Source organism: Lynx canadensis, chromosome A3, assembly GCF_007474595.2.
Source record: "Lynx canadensis isolate LIC74 chromosome A3, mLynCan4.pri.v2, whole genome shotgun sequence".
NCBI lineage: Eukaryota > Metazoa > Chordata > Mammalia > Carnivora > Felidae > Lynx > Lynx canadensis.
Genome location: NC_044305.1, coordinates 117,161,994 through 117,181,259, shown reverse-complemented (window position 1 = coordinate 117,181,259; position 19,266 = coordinate 117,161,994). Strand labels below are relative to the sequence as shown.

At 50.3% G+C, this 19,266-nt stretch overlaps 1 protein-coding gene across 1 annotated transcript in view; it reads left to right on the top strand.

The window, feature by feature from the left end:
- PLB1 (phospholipase B1) overlaps positions 1 to 19,266 on the top strand; it is a 121,617-nt gene that overhangs the window by 32,425 nt on the left and 69,926 nt on the right. The window contains exons 9-17 of the mRNA XM_030311818.1: positions 630 to 716; positions 3,622 to 3,684; positions 4,430 to 4,509; positions 4,795 to 4,870; positions 6,251 to 6,346; positions 7,420 to 7,476; positions 12,710 to 12,781; positions 13,645 to 13,719; positions 16,155 to 16,218. Of these exons, the coding sequence (XP_030167678.1) occupies positions 630 to 716; positions 3,622 to 3,684; positions 4,430 to 4,509; positions 4,795 to 4,870; positions 6,251 to 6,346; positions 7,420 to 7,476; positions 12,710 to 12,781; positions 13,645 to 13,719; positions 16,155 to 16,218 (670 nt within the window). The remainder of the gene's footprint in view (positions 1 to 629; positions 717 to 3,621; positions 3,685 to 4,429; positions 4,510 to 4,794; positions 4,871 to 6,250; positions 6,347 to 7,419; positions 7,477 to 12,709; positions 12,782 to 13,644; positions 13,720 to 16,154; positions 16,219 to 19,266) is intronic.

The following is a 19,266-nucleotide window of genomic DNA, read 5'->3' as shown; positions in this document are numbered from 1 at the left end:
TAAACAAAAAGAATATTAAAACCATTCTTCAACCTGATACCCCGAGATAATTGCTATTAACAACTTGATGTATATTCCCTTCTGTATTTTTTCTAAGTATATATTTTATTAAACAGGGATGTTACTGGATGTAGCTACTTGTTATAACCTGCTTTTCTCAATGTAATATTTCCCATGACGATAATTACATTTTCCAGCGTTGTCTTAGCAGCTACATCTTATGAGCGTTCCACAATTTATACAGCAATCCCCTATTTTAGACATTTATGTTGTTGCCAGTTTTTCATGCCTATAAACAAGGCTTCATCATTGCAGCTAAATCTTTCATGTATCCTTGTTTCCTTAAAATATATGTTGGGGAGTGGAATTATTAGATCAAGAGGTATTCCCTTAAAAAATAGTTCTTGATGCATTTTGCCAAATTGCCTTCTAGAGCGTTTATACAACTTTAGATTCCTCCCATGTACTTCTTCGTTGGAAAAAAATGCATAAATATGATTTTATGGGTGTGGCTAATGAAATTGACAGATTTGAAAAGGAAAAAGTTCTCTTAATGCCATGTCTTACCATTCTCTCCTTTTATGCTCTTGTCCTTTTTCTTTCTTTCTTTCTTTTTTTTTTTTTTCCAGCAACTTGACTTTCAAAATGACTGGAAGCTCATCAATGTGTTCTTCAGTAACACAAGCCAGGGTCACCTCTGTCCGTTCGCCCAACAGGTAAACCACGGGCTGGGAGGCAGAGGGTTGCAGGTGCAGGGGTAGGGGCAGCCAGAATGACCTTAAACCTGCCTGGTCTACACCTGTCAGGTGGAGCCTGATGGCAGCTATTTCAGAACTTGGGCAACAGACAAATAAATGGGTGTTAGATATCTAAGGGCTCAAGAGCCATCTCTAGGGACAGTGTTTTTAATGTACCATCTTTCATATCAAGGAAAGGAAAGTGAGGTGTAGAGAGGCTGAGTTAATTATCATTCTGCAACTAAGGAAAATCTGCTTCCTAGTGAAAAATCATTTGCTTCTTGTAGCTCTGCTTGTATTTAGTGCTGAATTTGGGAAGAAAAGCAGGATATGTGTGTTCTTGTCGCCTGTTGGCCCTTGGGCTCTAGTTATAAGGGGAAGCTAGTATTTCTGTGGGAAGACTGCAACTTCCAGGCTCTTTGGCATTCCTGGAAACCAGACATGAAACATGTGCCTGCGTTTATTTATGTAGGTGACTATGACTTAAGTCTTTACTGGAGGTTAGTCCTGGTTAGGATCGGTTGAAAGTATAAGGGGTGGCTTAGATGCCCAGGTTATGGTGACGTAAATGGCACACAGACTCTTCCTCAGGAGCCTGAAGGCACGTAAGCCACCTATGGTAGACCAGTTATCTGCCCATGGGGCATTCAGCCCCATCCAGGGCCCCCACCAGGCCACGGCACAGGCATGGGCGAGTGAAGTTTCTTGAGGTCCTGTCCTCTTTCCTGTGCTCCTCTCCCACAACATATGCTCTTGCCTTCCTCCGAATGCCCCATGCTCCCACTTATTCTTGCCCTACCATCCACCCTCCCGCCTTCCATTACTGATGTCGAGCCCTTGGAGAATGCCGAGGGAGGCCCACCTTCCCTGACCAGCTTTTGTGGAACAATATTCCTACATATTTCCTGGGTGTGTAGCATATAGATCTTGAACCTTTATATTTCTACTTTACTCTCTGTTTTCTCCAATGCCAAGTGAAACTTACATGCCCTGTTTATTCTCTGCTTCCCGTTTTGGTCATTATACACACCAACATTTATTCACGAATTTATGCATTCATGCGGTGAAGTGCTCAAACAAGCATTTAGACATTGCTGAATTCCTCTGCATATCCATCCATCCATCCATCCATCCATCCGTTATCTATTCATCCATAAATTCATCCTCTTTTCTTCCATGCAGGTATGTGCTATTGTATTCATAATGAGTTTGTTTATGCTAGCATTTGTTTTTTTTTTTAATGTTTGAATGCATTCATTGATGCTTACACTCATTCATGATTCCTTCCATACACTTTATTTCCTATTCAAGCATTATGGATTATTGTATTCTTTCATGTATTTATGCCTTTAAGCATTCTTGCCTACACAAGGCATTTCTGTATACACATATCCATTATGCCTTATTTACTTTTATTTTTAGTTGTACAAACAAAGCACAAATGCTTTTGCCTTAAAAATAAAACTAACACATTAAAATCAAAGCTAAAATACCGTTTTGCCACCACCTTGACTAAGGAGTGTCTAAAGCAGGGTTTGACATAGGGGTCAAACCATGCAGGGATCCCTGGGTACCCTAGGGAAGAGGGATGCCCTGAACGTGGTCCAGATGGGCAGCAAGGACCTTTCTAGGCAGTACCCGAGACTCTTCGGAAGGGAAAGTGTGATGCTGACTGTCATGCTCAGGGAGAGACTCCCTTAGACTATAAGAAATGGACAAAAGGCTTTATTGCTGCCTACGGTGACAGAGCGGGCTGAACCAGCCTCGAGAGGACACTTTTGCGTCAAAGCAGGGATGTGGGGTAGGAGCTGCCCTTTCTCGCTGTTCCAGCCCGAGTGATTGGCAGCTGTCTCCAGAGTCCCTGCCTGTGTCCCCGCAGGAGACAGACAGAACAGCGACTTGGCCTTCCATGTCTTCCTGTCTGAGCCACGTCGCCTCAGGGGACAGCTGGTTTGCAGGCTGCTTAGGAGTTTGTCTTGTCGCAAAATTTATCATTTGTTATTTTTTTCACCCTGAAAAGGTAAACCAGGGTTGATTTTTGAGGTCTTGTCATTTGTTTATATATTTTCATTACAAAGAATTGGGTGGGGTAGGAGGTGTCTTTAAATACTCAGTAATAGGAGTTGGCTCGGATTCTCTCCCTGAGCCCTTTCTCCCTGGGGGCCCATGTGGCAGGGGGAGGTCTGATAAAAGTGTGCCGTGCAGAAGTTTTGAGGCCCATCTGGGTCCTTAAATCCAGCGGTAATTGTGTTCCTCCTTTGGACCTGATTTTCTTCAGATGAAAGTGATTCTTAAACTTAAAAAGGGGGGGAGGGGCACTGTGGTGGCTCACTGGGTTAAGCGTCTGACTCTTGATTTCGGCTCAGGTCATGGTCTCACAGTTTGAGTTCAAGCCCTGCATCAGGCTCTCTGCTGACAGCACAGGGCCTGCTTGCGATGGTCTCTCGGTCCTCTTTCACTCATTCTTTCTCTCTCTCTCTTAAAATAAATAAACAAACTTAAAAAAATAAAAGGGATTCCATCAGTCTTTGTGAATAAGTCTGGTTTCCCCTCCCTCCTTGAGAGCTTTGGAATGGCCCTGACCTTGGTTTGCCCTTCCCTGACACGGAACTTCCCATTTTAGAGAGTCTGGTTTTTCTTGGTGGATGATGGGTTGGGGAAGTCAGAGAATGGGCAAAAACCTGGGACCAGACTTCCTCCCAGAGGCTGATGGAAGAAGTTGCATCTGAAGAAAATCGGGTCCAAAGGGGGAACACCGTTATTCCTGGATTTAAGGACTCCGATAGGGGGTGGGGAGAGAAAGAGGCAGGCCAGCAGGAGCCTGCACGTCCTTGGCCCCCTGGGCCCATCCCCACCTGCCCTTAGCACGCTTCTCCTCTCCCAGCACAGGCACGCGGCGGGAGGTCTGCTCAAGCTAGCTGGAGTGCTGGACTACCTGCACCAGGAGGTGAGACTACAGCTCCCCGGGCCCACGGGCCCTGAGTTTCCCTTCCCCAAAGACTCCTCGGGCAGCCGGCAGGAAGTTGCTCTTCCAAGGGCTGATGGGGCAGCTTCCGGCTTATTCTCCAGTGGCCTCCACTGAGACAGGGAAAGTGGCCTCAGAAGGGAGGCCAAGACCCGGGGGAAAAGCAAAGTGGAGGAGCCAGTCTTCTTGCCTCTTCAGAAAAACCCGGGTCAGGTATATAGCTCTTCACAATCCAAGAAGAGTTCTGAGCAAGACTTCTGGAAGAAGAAGGGATAGAGCACTGGGGTCTCAGTGGCCCTCCTCTTTCCTGAGGCCTCTGAGTCTGAGGCAGTGACAGCCCAAGGGCCTTCCCTTTCTGGCCTGACTATGATGAGCAGGGGAGCTCTGTGGCTCTCACCCCAACCCTTTGATCCCCGGGGAGGCGGCTTTTCTGTCAGGATTACAGTCCCGCTGCCACCAAGGTCCTACCCTCCTGTTGACACTGTGGTGGGGCGGTGTTCTGCCCCCCCGCAGGGGATGGTGAATGACACCTTTCCACGGTGGCAGTGCCGGGCAGCTTTGGAGAGACCCCAACCAAGCACGTCCCAGAGGAGGTACTTAACCAAGGAGAGGCCTGCCGTGTTCAACCACACACCAAACAGGCTCAAACCAAGGGTTCCAGAGAAGCCCCTGGGCAGCAATGGTGGTGACCTTGCAAATGCTCACCTTCTCCCTCGTATCCTCCTAGGTCCCCAAAGCATTTGTGAACCTGGTGGATCTCTCTGAGGCTCTGGTGGTTTCTCACTGGCACCAAGGGACTCAGCTCAGGTAAAAAGGGAAGTGAAATGAAACCAGCATTTTGTTGATTGGCTGCCGTGTGTCAGGCACAGCACGGGGCACTTCATGTCGCTCAGTCCTATGAGAACGACCCTACCCTTCGTCCTCCCCGACGTGTGCCTCCTCCTCCTACACCTGTAAGACTTCCAACTTTTCCTTCCGTACTCCCTAAGCAACTTCCAGGGTCCCCCCACCAGCTCCCTTCTTCCCCCATGGACAGCATGAATAGCCAACATCGCAACCACGCTCTCATCTCTGGCTTGTTTTAACCGGCAGCCTCGCAGAAGAGCCCTGCAGATACTCAGGGGAGACCTTGAAGCTTTCCGAGGTTGTGACACAGTGGTCCTATCAGGTGAGCCCACCCTCAGACACTGGCTGTTGGCCCACAGGGACAGGTGATCCCGGAGGAGAACGGGGGTGGTAGGAACAAGGAGGGAGCAAACTTGTTCATGTCGAACTTCTTCCATAAATTCAGGACTAAGAGTCAGGGACCAAAGAGAGCTACCCTTCCTTCACTTTCTGGCCATACTTCGGTACTCTCTTGAGCAGAGTGGGGACTAACTACTGGTGGGGGGCGGGGGCGGTGGTGGAACCTAAAGTAAAAGATCAAGGGGTGTCTGGGTGGCTCAGTCGGTCAGGTGTCTGACTCTTGGTTTCAGCTCCGGTCGTGATCTCATGGTTCATGCGTTCATGAGTTCAGCCCGTGTCGGGCTCTGAGCTGACAGCACGGAGCCTGCTTGGGATTCTGTCTCTCCCTCTCTCTCTGCCCCTCCCCCACTCACACTCTCTCTCAAAATAAATAAAGTTAGAAAAAAAAAAGATCAAGGAGAATTTTGCAGATTCATTCTGAAATGCTTTTGGTTGTCATCAGCACTTGTACTACACGTCCCTGGCTGGTGAGCTGGTGGTGCCCAGGGTGGGCTTGCTCCCCAGACCACAACCCATGGGCAAGTCAGGATTCCTAATGATGAGCATTCTGGTTTAGAGAAGAGACCCAAGGGAGCGTGGATGGCTCAGTGGGTGCCATCGTCCCTTCCAGCAAACAGCTCAAAGCACAAGTTCCTCCTGATGCATGTTAACACGATGATTTAAAAAAAAAAAAAAAATTTTTTAAGTTTACTTATTGTGAGAGGGTGGGGAGGGGCAGAGAGAGAGAGCAGGGGGGAGAGAGAGAATCCCAAGCAGGTTTCTCACTGTCGGCACAGAGCCCGAAGTTGGGCTCAAACTCCCAAACCGTGAGATCGTGACCTGAGCCGAAACCAAGAGTTGGACGCTTCACCGACTGAGCCCCCCAGGCGCCTCTAACATGATGGTTTTTATTTAAGAAGAAAGCCCTATATGAAGTTATATACAGCACTTCTCACTTTGGAAACGACAATTTTGGAGTGGTCAATAGCACATCCCTCCACGGAACCCCGCCCTTGAGGAGAGCGTGGGGGCCCCAGCTCATGCTGGGCTGGGGTGCACTTCACGATCACCCAGAGAATATACTTCAGGTTCATCTCTGGTATTACGTGATGCTGAGGCTTCAGAGGAAAACGAAACCCTGATGTAGTTCATCAAAGGGCCCCGAAGTGTGAGACCAGGGGGAGCTTCCAAAAAGCATGTCATTCAGAACCGCACAGAGGGGCGATTCTGACCCGGCGACCTGCTCCGAACTCCCTGGTGGGAGGATGGGGCAGCCTGGCCTTGCCGGGACTCAGGTGGCACACTTCTCTGCTCCCTCCTTCAGGAGAGCTGGGACCGTCTCCTGGCCTCCAGCAAGTACAACAAGGAGGAGTCGTTCGCAGTGGTTTTCCAGCCTTTCTTCTACCAGACCCTACCCTCGGTGAGTGAGGGGGGCTGCGAGGAGGTGGGACCAGCCCTCCCCCTGCCCCTCTTCCCTCCACAGAAGCCGGGCTTCCGCAAGCCCAGCACGTGCCGGGGGAGAAACGCCGCGGTACTCTCTTCTACTTTCTTGGCGGTTTTGCCACGGGGTTGGGTGGCCCCATGAGGCGGGTTCTTAGAGGCACAACAGCCCAAAGGTAGAGCATGGACTCTACCGGCCAGACAGGTCCTGACTCTGGAATGGGCCAGCTGTGTGACCTCGGGTGAGTTGTTTGCACCCTGTGTGCCTTGGCTCTTCATCTGCGGGTTCAGGGCCATTACTAATATCCTCTCCCTCTAGGGTGATTGTCAGGATTGCTTGAGTAAATACACGTATGGAGCCCAGAGCGGCACCTGTGTCTGGGAAGCCCTCGGCTCCTCCGAGCTCTTGTGACCGTTCGGGATAGAATTTTCAGGGCAGAACACCACGTTCCTCCCTCTGCACACCCTACACCCATCCCTGGAAGGGAGGGGACTTGGAGTTGCCCCCACCCTTCCCCCAGGTCACTGGGCAAATGCCTCTTGCCCCCCCCCCCCACCGGGGCTGCCCGGACCATGAGCACCATGGTGGGTTCGTGCACGCTCGGCAAGGGGTCTGAGGCCTTAGCATCTGGGATGGTCCCTCCCTCCAGGCTCCTGGATCCTGCCTGTTGGAGTCCCTGTGCCCCCTCTAGGGCTTCAGGGATGTCCAGATAGTGGTTGGAAATGAGGAGGAGGAGTATTCATTCCCATCCCCCACCCCCACTCAGAACACAATGATTCACTTCCCTGTCACCTGCTCCTTCTGCCGTGTAGCTCCGTATGCACAACCTGATGATAGGGAAGAGCGGTCAGACCCTCGACCTGCCCCTGCAGACCCTCACCTCTGAGCCTGACCTCAGACAGGGTCCTTTAAGTGCCCACCAGTAATGGTGGCACTTGGGGCTGAGAGAGAGTCTGGCGGGCCACGCCATCTCTGCCAGGGAGGCTCAAAGTGTGCGGCGGGCCACCCCATCCTAAGGGGCAAAAGCAGGTTCTTATTTGGTTCTGTTTCAGGGGGAACAACCACTCCAGGATCCCAGCACACTCGCCTTGAATCTCTGGAGCAGCATGGTGAGTGGCTGGGGGTCGCCGGGGGGGGGGGGGCCGCCGTGCCAGCTGGGGCTTCGCACACAGGAAGAGAGGCAGGACCTCCACCGCCACACCCACTGTGCCCCCTGCTCCGACGGAGAGGCTCCGGGTTGCCCGCAGGACCCCGGACAATGACTCTGAGCCACCAGGGGCCCTGCGCGCACCTGCTGACAGCCCAGGTCTGACCTCCTGGGAGTTTCACCTTCCCATCCGGGGCTGGGCTACCGCGGTCCTGTTCTTCGCAGAGGCACGGGCATCTCCTCCGCGTCTGCACAGGCCACTTTGCTTGTGGATTGGGCTCACATAGTAGTTCCAGCCCAGATTTCCCTCACCATCGTGTGGCTCAAAGGCACAGGGTGGTGGCTGTGATGAGCGTGGACTGTGAATGAAGAAGACCTGGCTTCTGTTCCTAATTCCACCCTTCATGAGCCGTGTGAATACAAGGTCTCAGCTCCCGTTCTGCAAAACCCTTTTCATAACCCCTGACGCAACACGTGTCCTGTGCACGGCTTATTCCTGGCCCTACTGGCCCTCAGTGAGGACTCACCACGCATTTGGCCCTTCTTACTATACCTGTGACAGGCTTTCCCCAGACTACGAAAGTCCCCCAGGGCCAGCTGGGCTCAGTCACTGGGTGGGATAGAACCTCAAAACTGTGAACGTTTCCAGGGCACTGGACGGAGACCTGACTTTGCCATTTTTTTCCCCATTGAAGTTGCCCTATTTTTAGAATTCTAGTGATGGGAACTTGGTTGTCCTTGTTCTTGGTTAGGAAACTTCTCTCCCTTTCCTCAGTTGGTTTGCTGTGCTGAGACCGTGAGCCACTGCATTCATTAGCCCACACACAGGCACACGTTAGCCAGGAGCAAGGAGAGTAGGCAAGGTCCCCAGATGGCCCATGGCAAGGAACTCACACTCCCCTTTGGAGAAGGCAATGATTTCTTTTCTGATTTCTTTGAATAAGGATCCTTTAGTGGGCCTGACCCTTGGGTAGGATATTTCCCCCAGGAAACCACTTTGCTGCCCATCTCCTGTGAAGGGCAGAGAATAGGAATGTGACCCTTCCTGCAGGAGCTAAGCCCCCTCCACCCTCTCTCTGGGGGAGAAGGACTGATTCCAGCTCAGCCAAACTTCCTCCTCCTTCTATGTCCTCTTTCCCCCAAGCAACACAAGGGCACCTACAACATGCCCCACCCTAGGCTGGGTCCTGGGAGGATACAGGACACACACCAGATGACCTCTGCCCTCATAGAACCTAGGGTGTAGCTGGAAAGTTCAGGCAACCCAGAAGAACAAGAGTGAACTTGACCTCAGCCAGCAGTGATGTGCTGGACTGTGTACCCAACAACGATAGGAGCGAGAGGTCAGGAGGATCCCATGGGGACAGGATTCCAAATGGCTTTGTAAGGTGTGTTGGAGGAGGTCAGGGTGGGCATTCCCAGGCAAAAGGACTTTTGTGAGCAAAGGGCATGGAGAAAAGAAGAGCCAATGCACTGGCAAGGGGCAGTATGAGGCTGGTCTGATAAGAGAGGAAACCTGAGGATAAGGAGGCCCTGAGAAGGAATAATGTACCCCGAATGCCAGAAAGAACAGATCCAGGGAAAGGCTCCTCTCCCTCCTCTCCCTCCCCTCCCTCCTCTCCCTCCCCTCCCTCCCCTGCACACACTTCCTCCCTCTCTTCCCTCTCCTTCTCCCTCTCTACCCCTTCCCCTTGCTATTGGTCGTCATTGGTGGCAGGGGCAACAGTGACAATCTTTGCCTTTATTGAGCCCGAGTGTCATCCTGCACATTGACACAGGCACCCGGCACCCCAGTGTCCTACAACCCACTTGAGGGTGAGGATAAGGATGAGGCCGAGCAGGCCCACAGATGGGAACAGACTCAAGGCCAAAGGACCATGACATAGTAGGTGTCACAAGGGCTCCAAGGAGGAAGAGGCAGCTTTCCTGGGTGGGCAGTTACCCCCACTCTGTCCTGTCCAACCAACCCCCAGTTATTTCCCAATGAGAGTTCTCGAGGTCCGGGCAGCCAGGCCAGCAAAGAGGGGCTTCCCTGGATGTGTCACTCTCCTGGCTTCCTCATGGGTGACGTGCCAGACCATCCGTGGCTCCCAGAGTGAGCAGAGCTGCGAGAGTGAGTGGACAGCTCCTGCAGGCACGGGTTAGTGCATAAGAAATGAGGAATTGAGCAGGTCTGGGCAAAAGTACTGGGTAAAAAGCCAGAAACCCTGAGTTCCGGTTACACCTGTGTCTTTGGTTGTAGCGTGAGGTGAATCGTGTGGTCTTTCTAGGCCTCTCTTTTCCCTCCTTGCCAGAGGTGTGTGACGACCCTCAGTGAGCCTCAGAGGCCTTTAGCAGCACGCACAAGTGGTTCACCCTTGGGTTCACTCTTGTGTCTTCCTAGGGACACAAGGAGGGCAGGCGTGTCTCTGCCTTTATCTCCTTGAGTCTCTGCTGTGTTGGGTTTGAGACCACAGAGATGAAAGCCAGATAGGTCTATCCAAGGCCACGTTCACAGACACAGAGGGCCTGGAATGAGGGCCACTCTCATATGTGGGGAGCAGAGAGGGTCCAACATAATCACTGTGACCACAGGGGCCCAAGTTCCACCACTTTTCTCCCCCACGATGCCCCCAGACACCACAGTGGGGGTGGCTGTGCAGGCCAGCCCCGCATCTGTTCTCCCTGGCCAGGCCCCAGGGTACACGTAAGCTCTGAGTGAGGGCCAGCAAAGGAAAGTTGCAGATACCTGCAAGAGAGCAGCCCCACTTCTGAAACACTCCTGGAACCGCCCTAGCATAACGTGCCCCCAGACTGCCGCTGAGCTCCTGACACAAAGCTGGGGGATTTTGTGAAGACATAATTCATTCCCTTGGTCCCTTCTGCCCCCATCACCGCCTCCTCAGTAATTTCTGACGATTCTTATGCAACACTAGTTCTGAAGAAACCCACCTTTGGGGAACTGGATCCTTCCAGCAATCACAGACCCCCACTGCATGCCAAGCCCTGAAATTCCCTCAGGAATTGCTCAGCTGAGTGGGAATTCTCCTGGGAGAGAATGTCTAAGGTCATCCCTCCCACATTCCAGTTAATTCCAGTGCGGCAGGGAGGCTGTGGAGAAGAGATGTGGGTGATTCCAGGACTGAGGTGTGGAGTGAGAGCACAGAGACCAGCCCCCACTGTCCCCGGAGTGCATGTGAACTTGTGCACGGGCACAGGGTGGCAGGCGGAGGGACAGTGGGAGGGGATGTTTGGCCTGGCCGCCTCATTCTCCATGCTGCCTGAGCACAGAGGAGGGTAGAGGGTCCAAGCAGGTGTAAAGGGCATTAGAGGAGTGGGAAGGATGTAGGAGACTGATAAAGAGACATTTGAGGAAAGGCTCTTAAAGGAAAGTGTTTATTCAAGCCTATGAATTTCCTCTCTTTAAGGTCCTTAAAAAATGGGCTCTGCTATATCCATTCTACCAGAATTATTAAGTGTGGCTCTCTCAGAGCTTCTTTCCAGACTCTCTTATTGATTACATTCTTGAGAGATTGGAGAAGGGAAGAAGGCAGGCCAGATTGACACCGGGTCACTGAACACTCCCTTTCAGAGCAACCTTGAACATTGTGGGCGGGACCTCCCATTTCCAGGAGTGCCCACCATCAGAATAAATCTGAAAGAAGGTAGGGACCCCAGTTCCTCCTCCAGCCTTCGAGCTAAAAGGTTGCCACCCTTTTTCCAAAAGGTCAATTACACCCTCTTATCTGACTTTGTCCATTTGGGTGAAGAGCTAATCCCAAGAAGGGTAAAGTTCTTTCTCTGGTTCTTGTTTATGGTGAGATGCTGGGATAAGATATTGCTGAAGAATCTAAAATCCTCGTGGAGGATGGCGGAGCCTGTGACTGAGCCAGACAGAGCGCCCCATCCCATAGCCTCTTGCCTCTTGTCAAGTCATTGGAAGGGAGGTGAGGGACAAAGGTGCCCAAGAGTCTAGTACCTGTGGGCAGTAGGGCTGACCGTGAACATGAGGTTCCCAAATGGGAGAAAATAGCAGTGCAAAAGGAAATGTGTCTTCTCTCGAAGCTGTGGTATCTTTCAAGAGTATCATAAGCATTTAAAGATAATGAAAGGAACTTTTAAAAAATGTTTATTTTGAGAGAGAGAGAGAGAGAGAGAGAGAGAGAGAGAGAGACAGAGCACACATGAGCCTGAGAGGGGGAGAGAATCCCAAGCAGGCTCCATGCTGTCGGCACAGAGACTAACGTGGGGCTCGATTTCATAAACCATGAGATTGTGACCGGAGCCAAAATCAAGAGTCGGTGGCTCAACTGACTAGGCCACCCAGGCGCCCCAACAAAAGGAACTTAAAAAAAAAAAAAAGCCTTCCCCCCACTGAAGTCTTCAACTGCCTTCACTTTCCCGTGTGCCCTTGAGCACGTTCACATCGGTTTATCACCTGCTGGGGCCCTGCTGACACACGCACACTATTTGATGGCGCTGTTCCACGGGCTCCGGTTATCATTTAAGTAGTTGCCTAGATCAGCACTGAGCCCACCATTGCTCATTGCCGAACCGCAAGATGTTCAAGTTGTTTGGGAGTGGGGGTTGGGCTGTGCCCCATGTCTGTTCCTCTGATTAAAGACCTAGGACTTGAGCCAAAAGGCCATAGCTCGTCTCACTCACGGCCACGTAAGCAGTGTTCAGGTAACAGAGGCTCTCCCTGCCTCCTGGACGCGGGCTTACACACCACGGGAAGGGGAGCCGAGGGGAGAGGACGCATGCTTTACACAAGAGCCAAGGGTTTGTCCTTCCTTCCCCCCCCCCCCCCCGCCCGCTCTCCTCTCGGAGGGAAGTTTCGTCAGCGCTGGGGTCCCAGTCCCAGCTCAGCCTGTCTGGCATTCCATGCCTCTCTCCGTAACATCAGGAGGGGTGGGCTGGGCATCACTGAATCCTCCCGTGCCCTGGGCCTCACCCGGGGCTTGCACTGGGACCTCCTGGAGGGCTTGTTCAAATGCACGGCACTGGACCCCACCCCAAGGTTTCTGACTTGAGTAGGTCTGGGTTGGGCCTGGAGATTTGCATTTCTAATGTGTCCCCAGGTGATGCTGGTGCCGCCAGCTGGCCCAGGGTCACACTCTGAGAGATGCTGGGCAAATGAGTCTCTGTCATTGGCACCCCAGGATGCGGCCACCTATGCAAGGCTTCTCTGTTCTAAAGATCACCTCCTTTTCCAGATGGAGCCAGCAGGACAGAAAGATGAGCCATTCAGTGCACGAGAGGGAAGTCCGGTGAAATGTCCCTCTCAGGTAGGCCAGAACTGGGGACGGGAGGGAATCCCTTGCTGAGTTGGGGACCGAGATGGGGCCACGAAGAACTGGGCTTTGCTGTGAAGTGGGGTCTTCCCTGGATGAGACATTAGCCCCATCAGAGGCTTGGGTTGGCTCTTCGAGGCTGGGCACAGCTTTGCACACCTGACACGCTGAAGGTTTACACCGGCGGGTCAGGAGAGCCGTGTCCGCAGCACTGAGGCCCCTTCCACACCTGTGGAGGGCATAGGACCAAAGCCACAGCTTACCTGGTCCCAAATGTGAGGATGAGCATCTTGAATAACACGCCCGACATGTAGTAGGCATAGAGTTAGTGCTGCTGAGTAAATGAATGAGAAAAGGAACACTGAACATAAATCACTAGAATTCTTTTTATCATTTAATGTGAGTCCGGTTTTGGGCTTTCTTACTGAACTGGTAAGTTTGTTGTTGTTGTTGTTGTTGTTGTTTTTTTGGTTTTTTTTGTTTTTTGTTTTTGTTTTTTTACTGGGCTGTAGGAATTAGATCATTTGCCCTGTTTCCCTCTTTGCCTTGGCTGCCAGGAAGCTTAAAATTCAGTTCCCTTTCTGTGGAAATATATGTACTTTGCCTGGTAGCATGAAACTCCAGTACAAGCAGGAGATGCTGACTGTGGCAAAGGGGACATTTCAAAGCATTAGTGAGCCCTCTCAGAGAACTAACGAGCAGCACGGAGAAGAAAAGCCAGATGATGGTTTTCTCATCATTTCAAGGATGCTATGAGCGTTCCAAACTGACCAAAGGCATTGCTGTGTGAGAAAGCCTGGTGGTTAAACGATACAGATTTCTGGGTCACGATTATAACGTATTACCTTCCTCTGCAGGAGAATCCCTTTCTGTTCACCTACAAGAACAGCAACTACCTGCCCAGGCTGCTAAAATCTCCTGAGGAGCTTGAGGTAGGCTTGGGTTTTCTGTGATTGACAAACATGCAAATGAACCAGGGGCGGTACCCCTTGCCGAGTCTTTGGAAGTTTCTACGTGGTTCCCTGGAACCCCATGAGCCCACGGGGAAGGGTCAAAGGGTCAGGTGTGTGACCGCCCCGTTTGTGCTTGAAGCAGGCCAGCCCTATGTCCCTGTCTTTGATTTTTTTTTTTTTTAATCTTTATTTCCTTTTGAGAGAAAGAGAGTGTGAGTGGGAGAGGGACAGAGAGAGAAGGAGACACAGAATCCAAAGCAGGCTCCAGGCCCTGAGCCCAGAGCCCGGAGCCCGATGCGGGGCTCGAACTCACAAACCGTGAGATCATGTCCTGAGCCGAAGTCGGACCCTTAACCCCTATCTCTGTCTTTAGAACGGCCTCAGCAACCAGCATCCTGAGGCTTCACGGGGCGTGGTGGGGTGCTCAGCACTGCCTGCTCACTGTTTTCTTCTGACATAAACCAAGAATCCTCAGGCTCTCCCCAAATCACCGACGAGTCCTTTTAAACTCACCTGAGGGCTTAATCTGAGGAGAAAGTTAAGAAAAAGCAGAGGAATGCGGTGAAGCGCGAAACCAGACAGCATGGAGGCCAGAAGGCCTTCGAAGTTGGCGCACGCCCGTGGGGGCCGCCTCGTGCCTCCTCACGCCTCCCTTGGTGCTTGTCTCAGGAGTCCTTCTCTGATCTTTCCTGTCAAGATGAGATAGGGCACCCTGCACTCCTCTGGGGAGCTGAGAAGCACTTCAAGGCTGATGTCCTCACTCTCAGAGGACTGCAGACCGAGACGAGTTGAGACGAATTCACTCCTACCACCCTCCCCGCCAGCGGCAAAGACGACGGCCTGGGTCCCCAGCACAAAGCCTGAGAGATACAGCAGGAAAGACTCGATTTATCATCATGTCCCTCACGTTCTAACCGATACCTCAGCGTGAGGATATACCTGAGAGGCAGCAGGGCGCTCTGGGGTTCAAATCCAGGCTCTTCCACTTACTGGCTCTGTGTCATTGAGCAAGGCACTTACCATCTCTGTGACATGCTAGTCACAGCCCCACCTCACAGAGTTGTTACTAATGATAAGCTCATACGCGGAAAGTACATGAAATAGTGTCGGTACGCTCTGAGTTCTACACGAGCGTTGCCAGTATTTGTCATCTGGTAGGAGACAGCGACACATTCCCTCAGGATGCGTTTATTGAAAGCCTTCTGTGTGCCACTAGAATGCAAGCAGGGATTCAGAGCAGGGACTCATCACTATTTGTTGAATGGCTACATGGCTGGGTGGGCAGAGGAATACCAGGCATAAGAGATAAAGCCACAGATAAAATCCGTTGCTCGTCCCAAGGAACTCAGCCTCGTGGAGCCAATCAGCAGTCGAGGCATGACTCTAATTAAAGTTTCCGTGGGTATTCTGGGAACACAGAGGAAGCAACTGACGGGAGAGAGGTGACAGTTTCCCAAAGAAGACCAACAACCCCAGCCTTGAAGGATGGCTAAGGGTCACCCGGTGGATGGGCGTGTGGGAACATGGAGGGAGGGGAGGGTGAGGGGGGGAACGGAGGTAGACTCGGGCAGAGGCATGGAGAGCGCAAGAGCTGGGTCCAGAGCTGGTGGTTTAGAATGTCAGGGTCCTCTTAGGATGTGCCAAGGGGGATGAACTTTGTGCGGATGTTAATACAGCAGAAATGTATTTTTTTTCAACCAACACATATTTATTGAGCATCACTGTGCACTGTTCTGGGCTCCAAGGATACAGTACACAAAACAAGCAAAAATCCCTGCTTTCACTAAGAATTTGGGCGGGGTGGGGGTGACACTGTTATATTATGCTGAGAGAGGGAGAGCATCATCTCTATGGGTTCAGAAGGCTGGGGAGGAAGCCCCCAGGACTGAAGGCTGTAGATGCTGTAATATTCCAGGCAAGAAGTAACACAGGCCTGAGGGGGCATCTGGGTGGCTCAGCGGGTTAAGCGTCTGACTTCGGCTCAGGTCATGATCTCACGGCTTGTGGGTTCGAGCCCCACATCGGGCTCTGTGCTGACAGCTCAGAGCCTGGATCCTGCTTCGGATTCTGTGTCTCCCTCTTTCTCAGTCCCTCCCCCACTCAGCCTTATCTCTCTTTCTCTCTCTCTCTCTCTCTCTCAAAAAAGATGAATAAACATTTAAAAAAACCCTATTTTTGAAAAGTAACACAGGCCTGGATGAAGGTCAAGGCACTAGAGGGGAGGCAACAGGATGGGGAGCATTTAGGAAAGGATTTTGTGGACGCTCAGATATGAGTGTTCATAGAGAGGGAGGGATCTTAAGGGATACCTAGCTTTCTATACTAAGGGGTGCTTTCCAAATACAGGCCCCACTTCTCACCCAATTTCCTATGTTGCAAGATCCATTTCTCCTTCTCTGTGCCTCTCATTTCAGGTGACAGATGCAATGGAAATCAGGTGCCCTGACAAGGACCCCTCCAACACGATTCCCACTTCAGGTACATGGCTCAAATCAACGATTTTTAACCTCATTTGAGGCTCGAAATCATCAACGTAAGGGCAACCTTAACGGGCTTTCCACACAGTCTGGGATACATCAGAGGGGGGTTTTTTCCAAGGACAATAGAAGTAGCTCCTGATGTGTGTTTGGAAGTTCGTGTCTGTGTTTGATTGTTCTTGAGCTACAACATGATAACACCAGTAGCAGAAAGCATTGATTAAGCGTTAACTGTGTACCACGTCTTGTCCTGCGAAGAGCCCAGGATGAGTTGAGTGCGCTGCTGTCATTGTCCCTCTGCCGTGGAGCCTTAACGAACCAGTGAATTTTTTCTCCAAAAGACAAAACAATCTTTAAGCAGGAGGCAGAAATAACCGGTCCATACGTCAGAGCCATAGGCAGGAGGCACTCATACACTGCATGGAACAGGAAAGCACATCTTAGAAACGTGCTGTTCTCACTGCTTCTCAGTATTTCCAAAATGACTGTTGCCGGGCCGTGAAAATGCAACTCGTGGAATGTTCCAGGTGACATCCTCCCAGAAAGGGGCCGGCTAAGGGCTAAATCTTTTCTTCTAGATGAGCCTGTCTGAGAGTGATGGCTGTGTGCATGTGACCATGGGAGGTCATGGAGCGGGGGTTGCAGGGAGGAGGCTGTACGTTGACCTGTAGGACTGACCCCATCAGTGCAGGAGCATTCCTGCAACAGTGCGATAGGTTCCCTTGCTTGGTCCTAGAGGGCGACTCCTTTGTTCATTAAGTCATTCACTTGATTATTAGGTGATTGTCGAATGCCTCCTAAGTGCCTTCCAAGACAGAAAATTAGGTTTGGAGATGTCACAGCACCCAGCAGCGTTCTTTCAGGGATGCACATCTTTGTCGTCAGACTGTTTTCTTTTGCTGAGCGTTAGTAGAACAACAAAGTGTCAGCCTACCTTTCATGCAGGTCTTAGCTCTCTACGCTCAAATTAAGCCACGTGAATGGTAAGTAAGTTAAAATGTTTGTAACAAACTTCAGTCTGTAACTGGTTCTTGTTCTAAGTTGCAGAACAATGGAATAGGAGATAAGGCACACACACACACACACACACACACACACACACACACACATAGAGCGCGCGCTCGTGCGTGTTTAATCTTTAGATTTTATCCCCTTCATACTTGGTGACAACTTAGTCCTATTGGTTAGTTTACTAGCAGAACTCTAGCAGCAGAAACAAATCATCAGCTTCCTACACAGGCTGTCTTACAACAAAAACACAAAGATGTACGTATATATGTATGTCCATGCATTTGCATGTATAGGGACAGAGAGAATTTGAATTTTTTAATCGCCAGTCTTTACAGAGAAATGATATCCATCCCTTTTTTAATCTTATCATTCTGAGAGGATGAACTATAAAGTATTTTGCAATCTTTCCAGATTATGTTCCTGTCATAATGATAACCAATCCCTTAGAACGTATCTCAACATCTGAAAGCAGATAAAATGTGAACCTTTTCTTTATCCTCTGACCCTGAAGATTATTGTGTTTATTGGCATTTGAAGATGGAAGCACAAGAAATCTTAAGACCTTGAGATCGAAGATACTCCAGTGATAGGGACCGTCTGAATAAGCAAATGGGTACATTTAGGTCTCCTCGATCTAACCAAGTGGGCATGGAACCAAAATGCTCTCTCGCTCCAACTGGGTGACGGCCATCCTAAATGTGAGCTGGGCCTGCCCTTCTGAGGCCTGCCTGAGAGGTGTCATTTAGGAAAATGACGACTGCTAACTGGGCAATAATAAAAAACACATTTCATTAGCACGTGTGATCTGTGAATGGACATTTTAACCATCCTTGTGATTGTTGGGGTAGTTAAAAGAGAGTTAGCACAGGGCCACATTATTAGTTTTTCTTGACAACTGTCCTATTTCTGGCGAGGTCATTCACTCCTCTGGAGATCATGTTTGTAATTTCTGATTGAGATGATGGTATCTGATGCATACTTAAAAGAGCAGATTGTCTTTATATCTCCAATGACTCAGCACATAATAGGAGCCCAGTAAATGTTCACTGAATTAATTTTGTTAATGTTTATTTATCTTAAGAGAGCACGCAAGCAAGTGTGAGCAGGGGAGAGGCAGAGAGAATTGCAAGCCGGCTCCGTGCTGTCAGCACAGAGCCGAACATGGGGCTTGATCCCATGAACTGTGAGATCATAACCTGAGCCGAAATCAAGAGTCAGACACTTAACCAACTGAGCCACCCAGGCGCCCCTCGCTGAATTAATCTTAATGAGTATTTCCAATGTAGCAAACCAACAGTTCTCAGGGTTGGAAAAGATCTTTAAATCCAACTAGATCAAGGTATCTGCCATTAAAGCAATTTTTCACTAAGACTCTGTATAAAATAACTGTTTTGCCTTCAGAGTTCTTTTCAAAAACCTGCCGTGTCCCCTTCCCTAGTGTTTCTCTTCAACCATCCACAGGTACACATAACTAACCAAAAGTGATGTCTCAGTATAGGGTACTGCCTTCATCAATAGGCCACAGCCCTTGGCAACCTGGATGCCTCACTCATCCCATCTGGGGCCCACAGGTGATGAACCTCTTCCTCCAATCTGTGAGCCTTTTGGAATGAGATATAGAGAGTTGATATAACTTTTTTTTATAACTAATCGGTATTTGGTAGCAAAATAAATAAATAAAAGCTGCCGAGTTTTCTTCCCAGTCAGTGCATACATGCTCTCTCTAAATGTTATCTCCTGTGGGCTTTCTAACTTTGCACATACTTGCATCATTTTATATTACCCCATGGTCTGCCCCTAACACAGTTGGGGTAACTAAGAAAAATATGTTGGGCCTGGCAGCTGACCTAAGGTTTTCCCAGTGAGAAAAAGAGTAGCATTTTGCAAACAAAAGAGTAACAATACGGAGCCAGGGGACGTGGCTCCTGGCTCTGTACTCAAGCTGGCTATCTTGATGTCAAGCTGCTAATTCCATGCTGGGAGAAAAATTCACAGTATTTGAAAATAGAGAACTACAAAGCTATTTATATGCCACTGT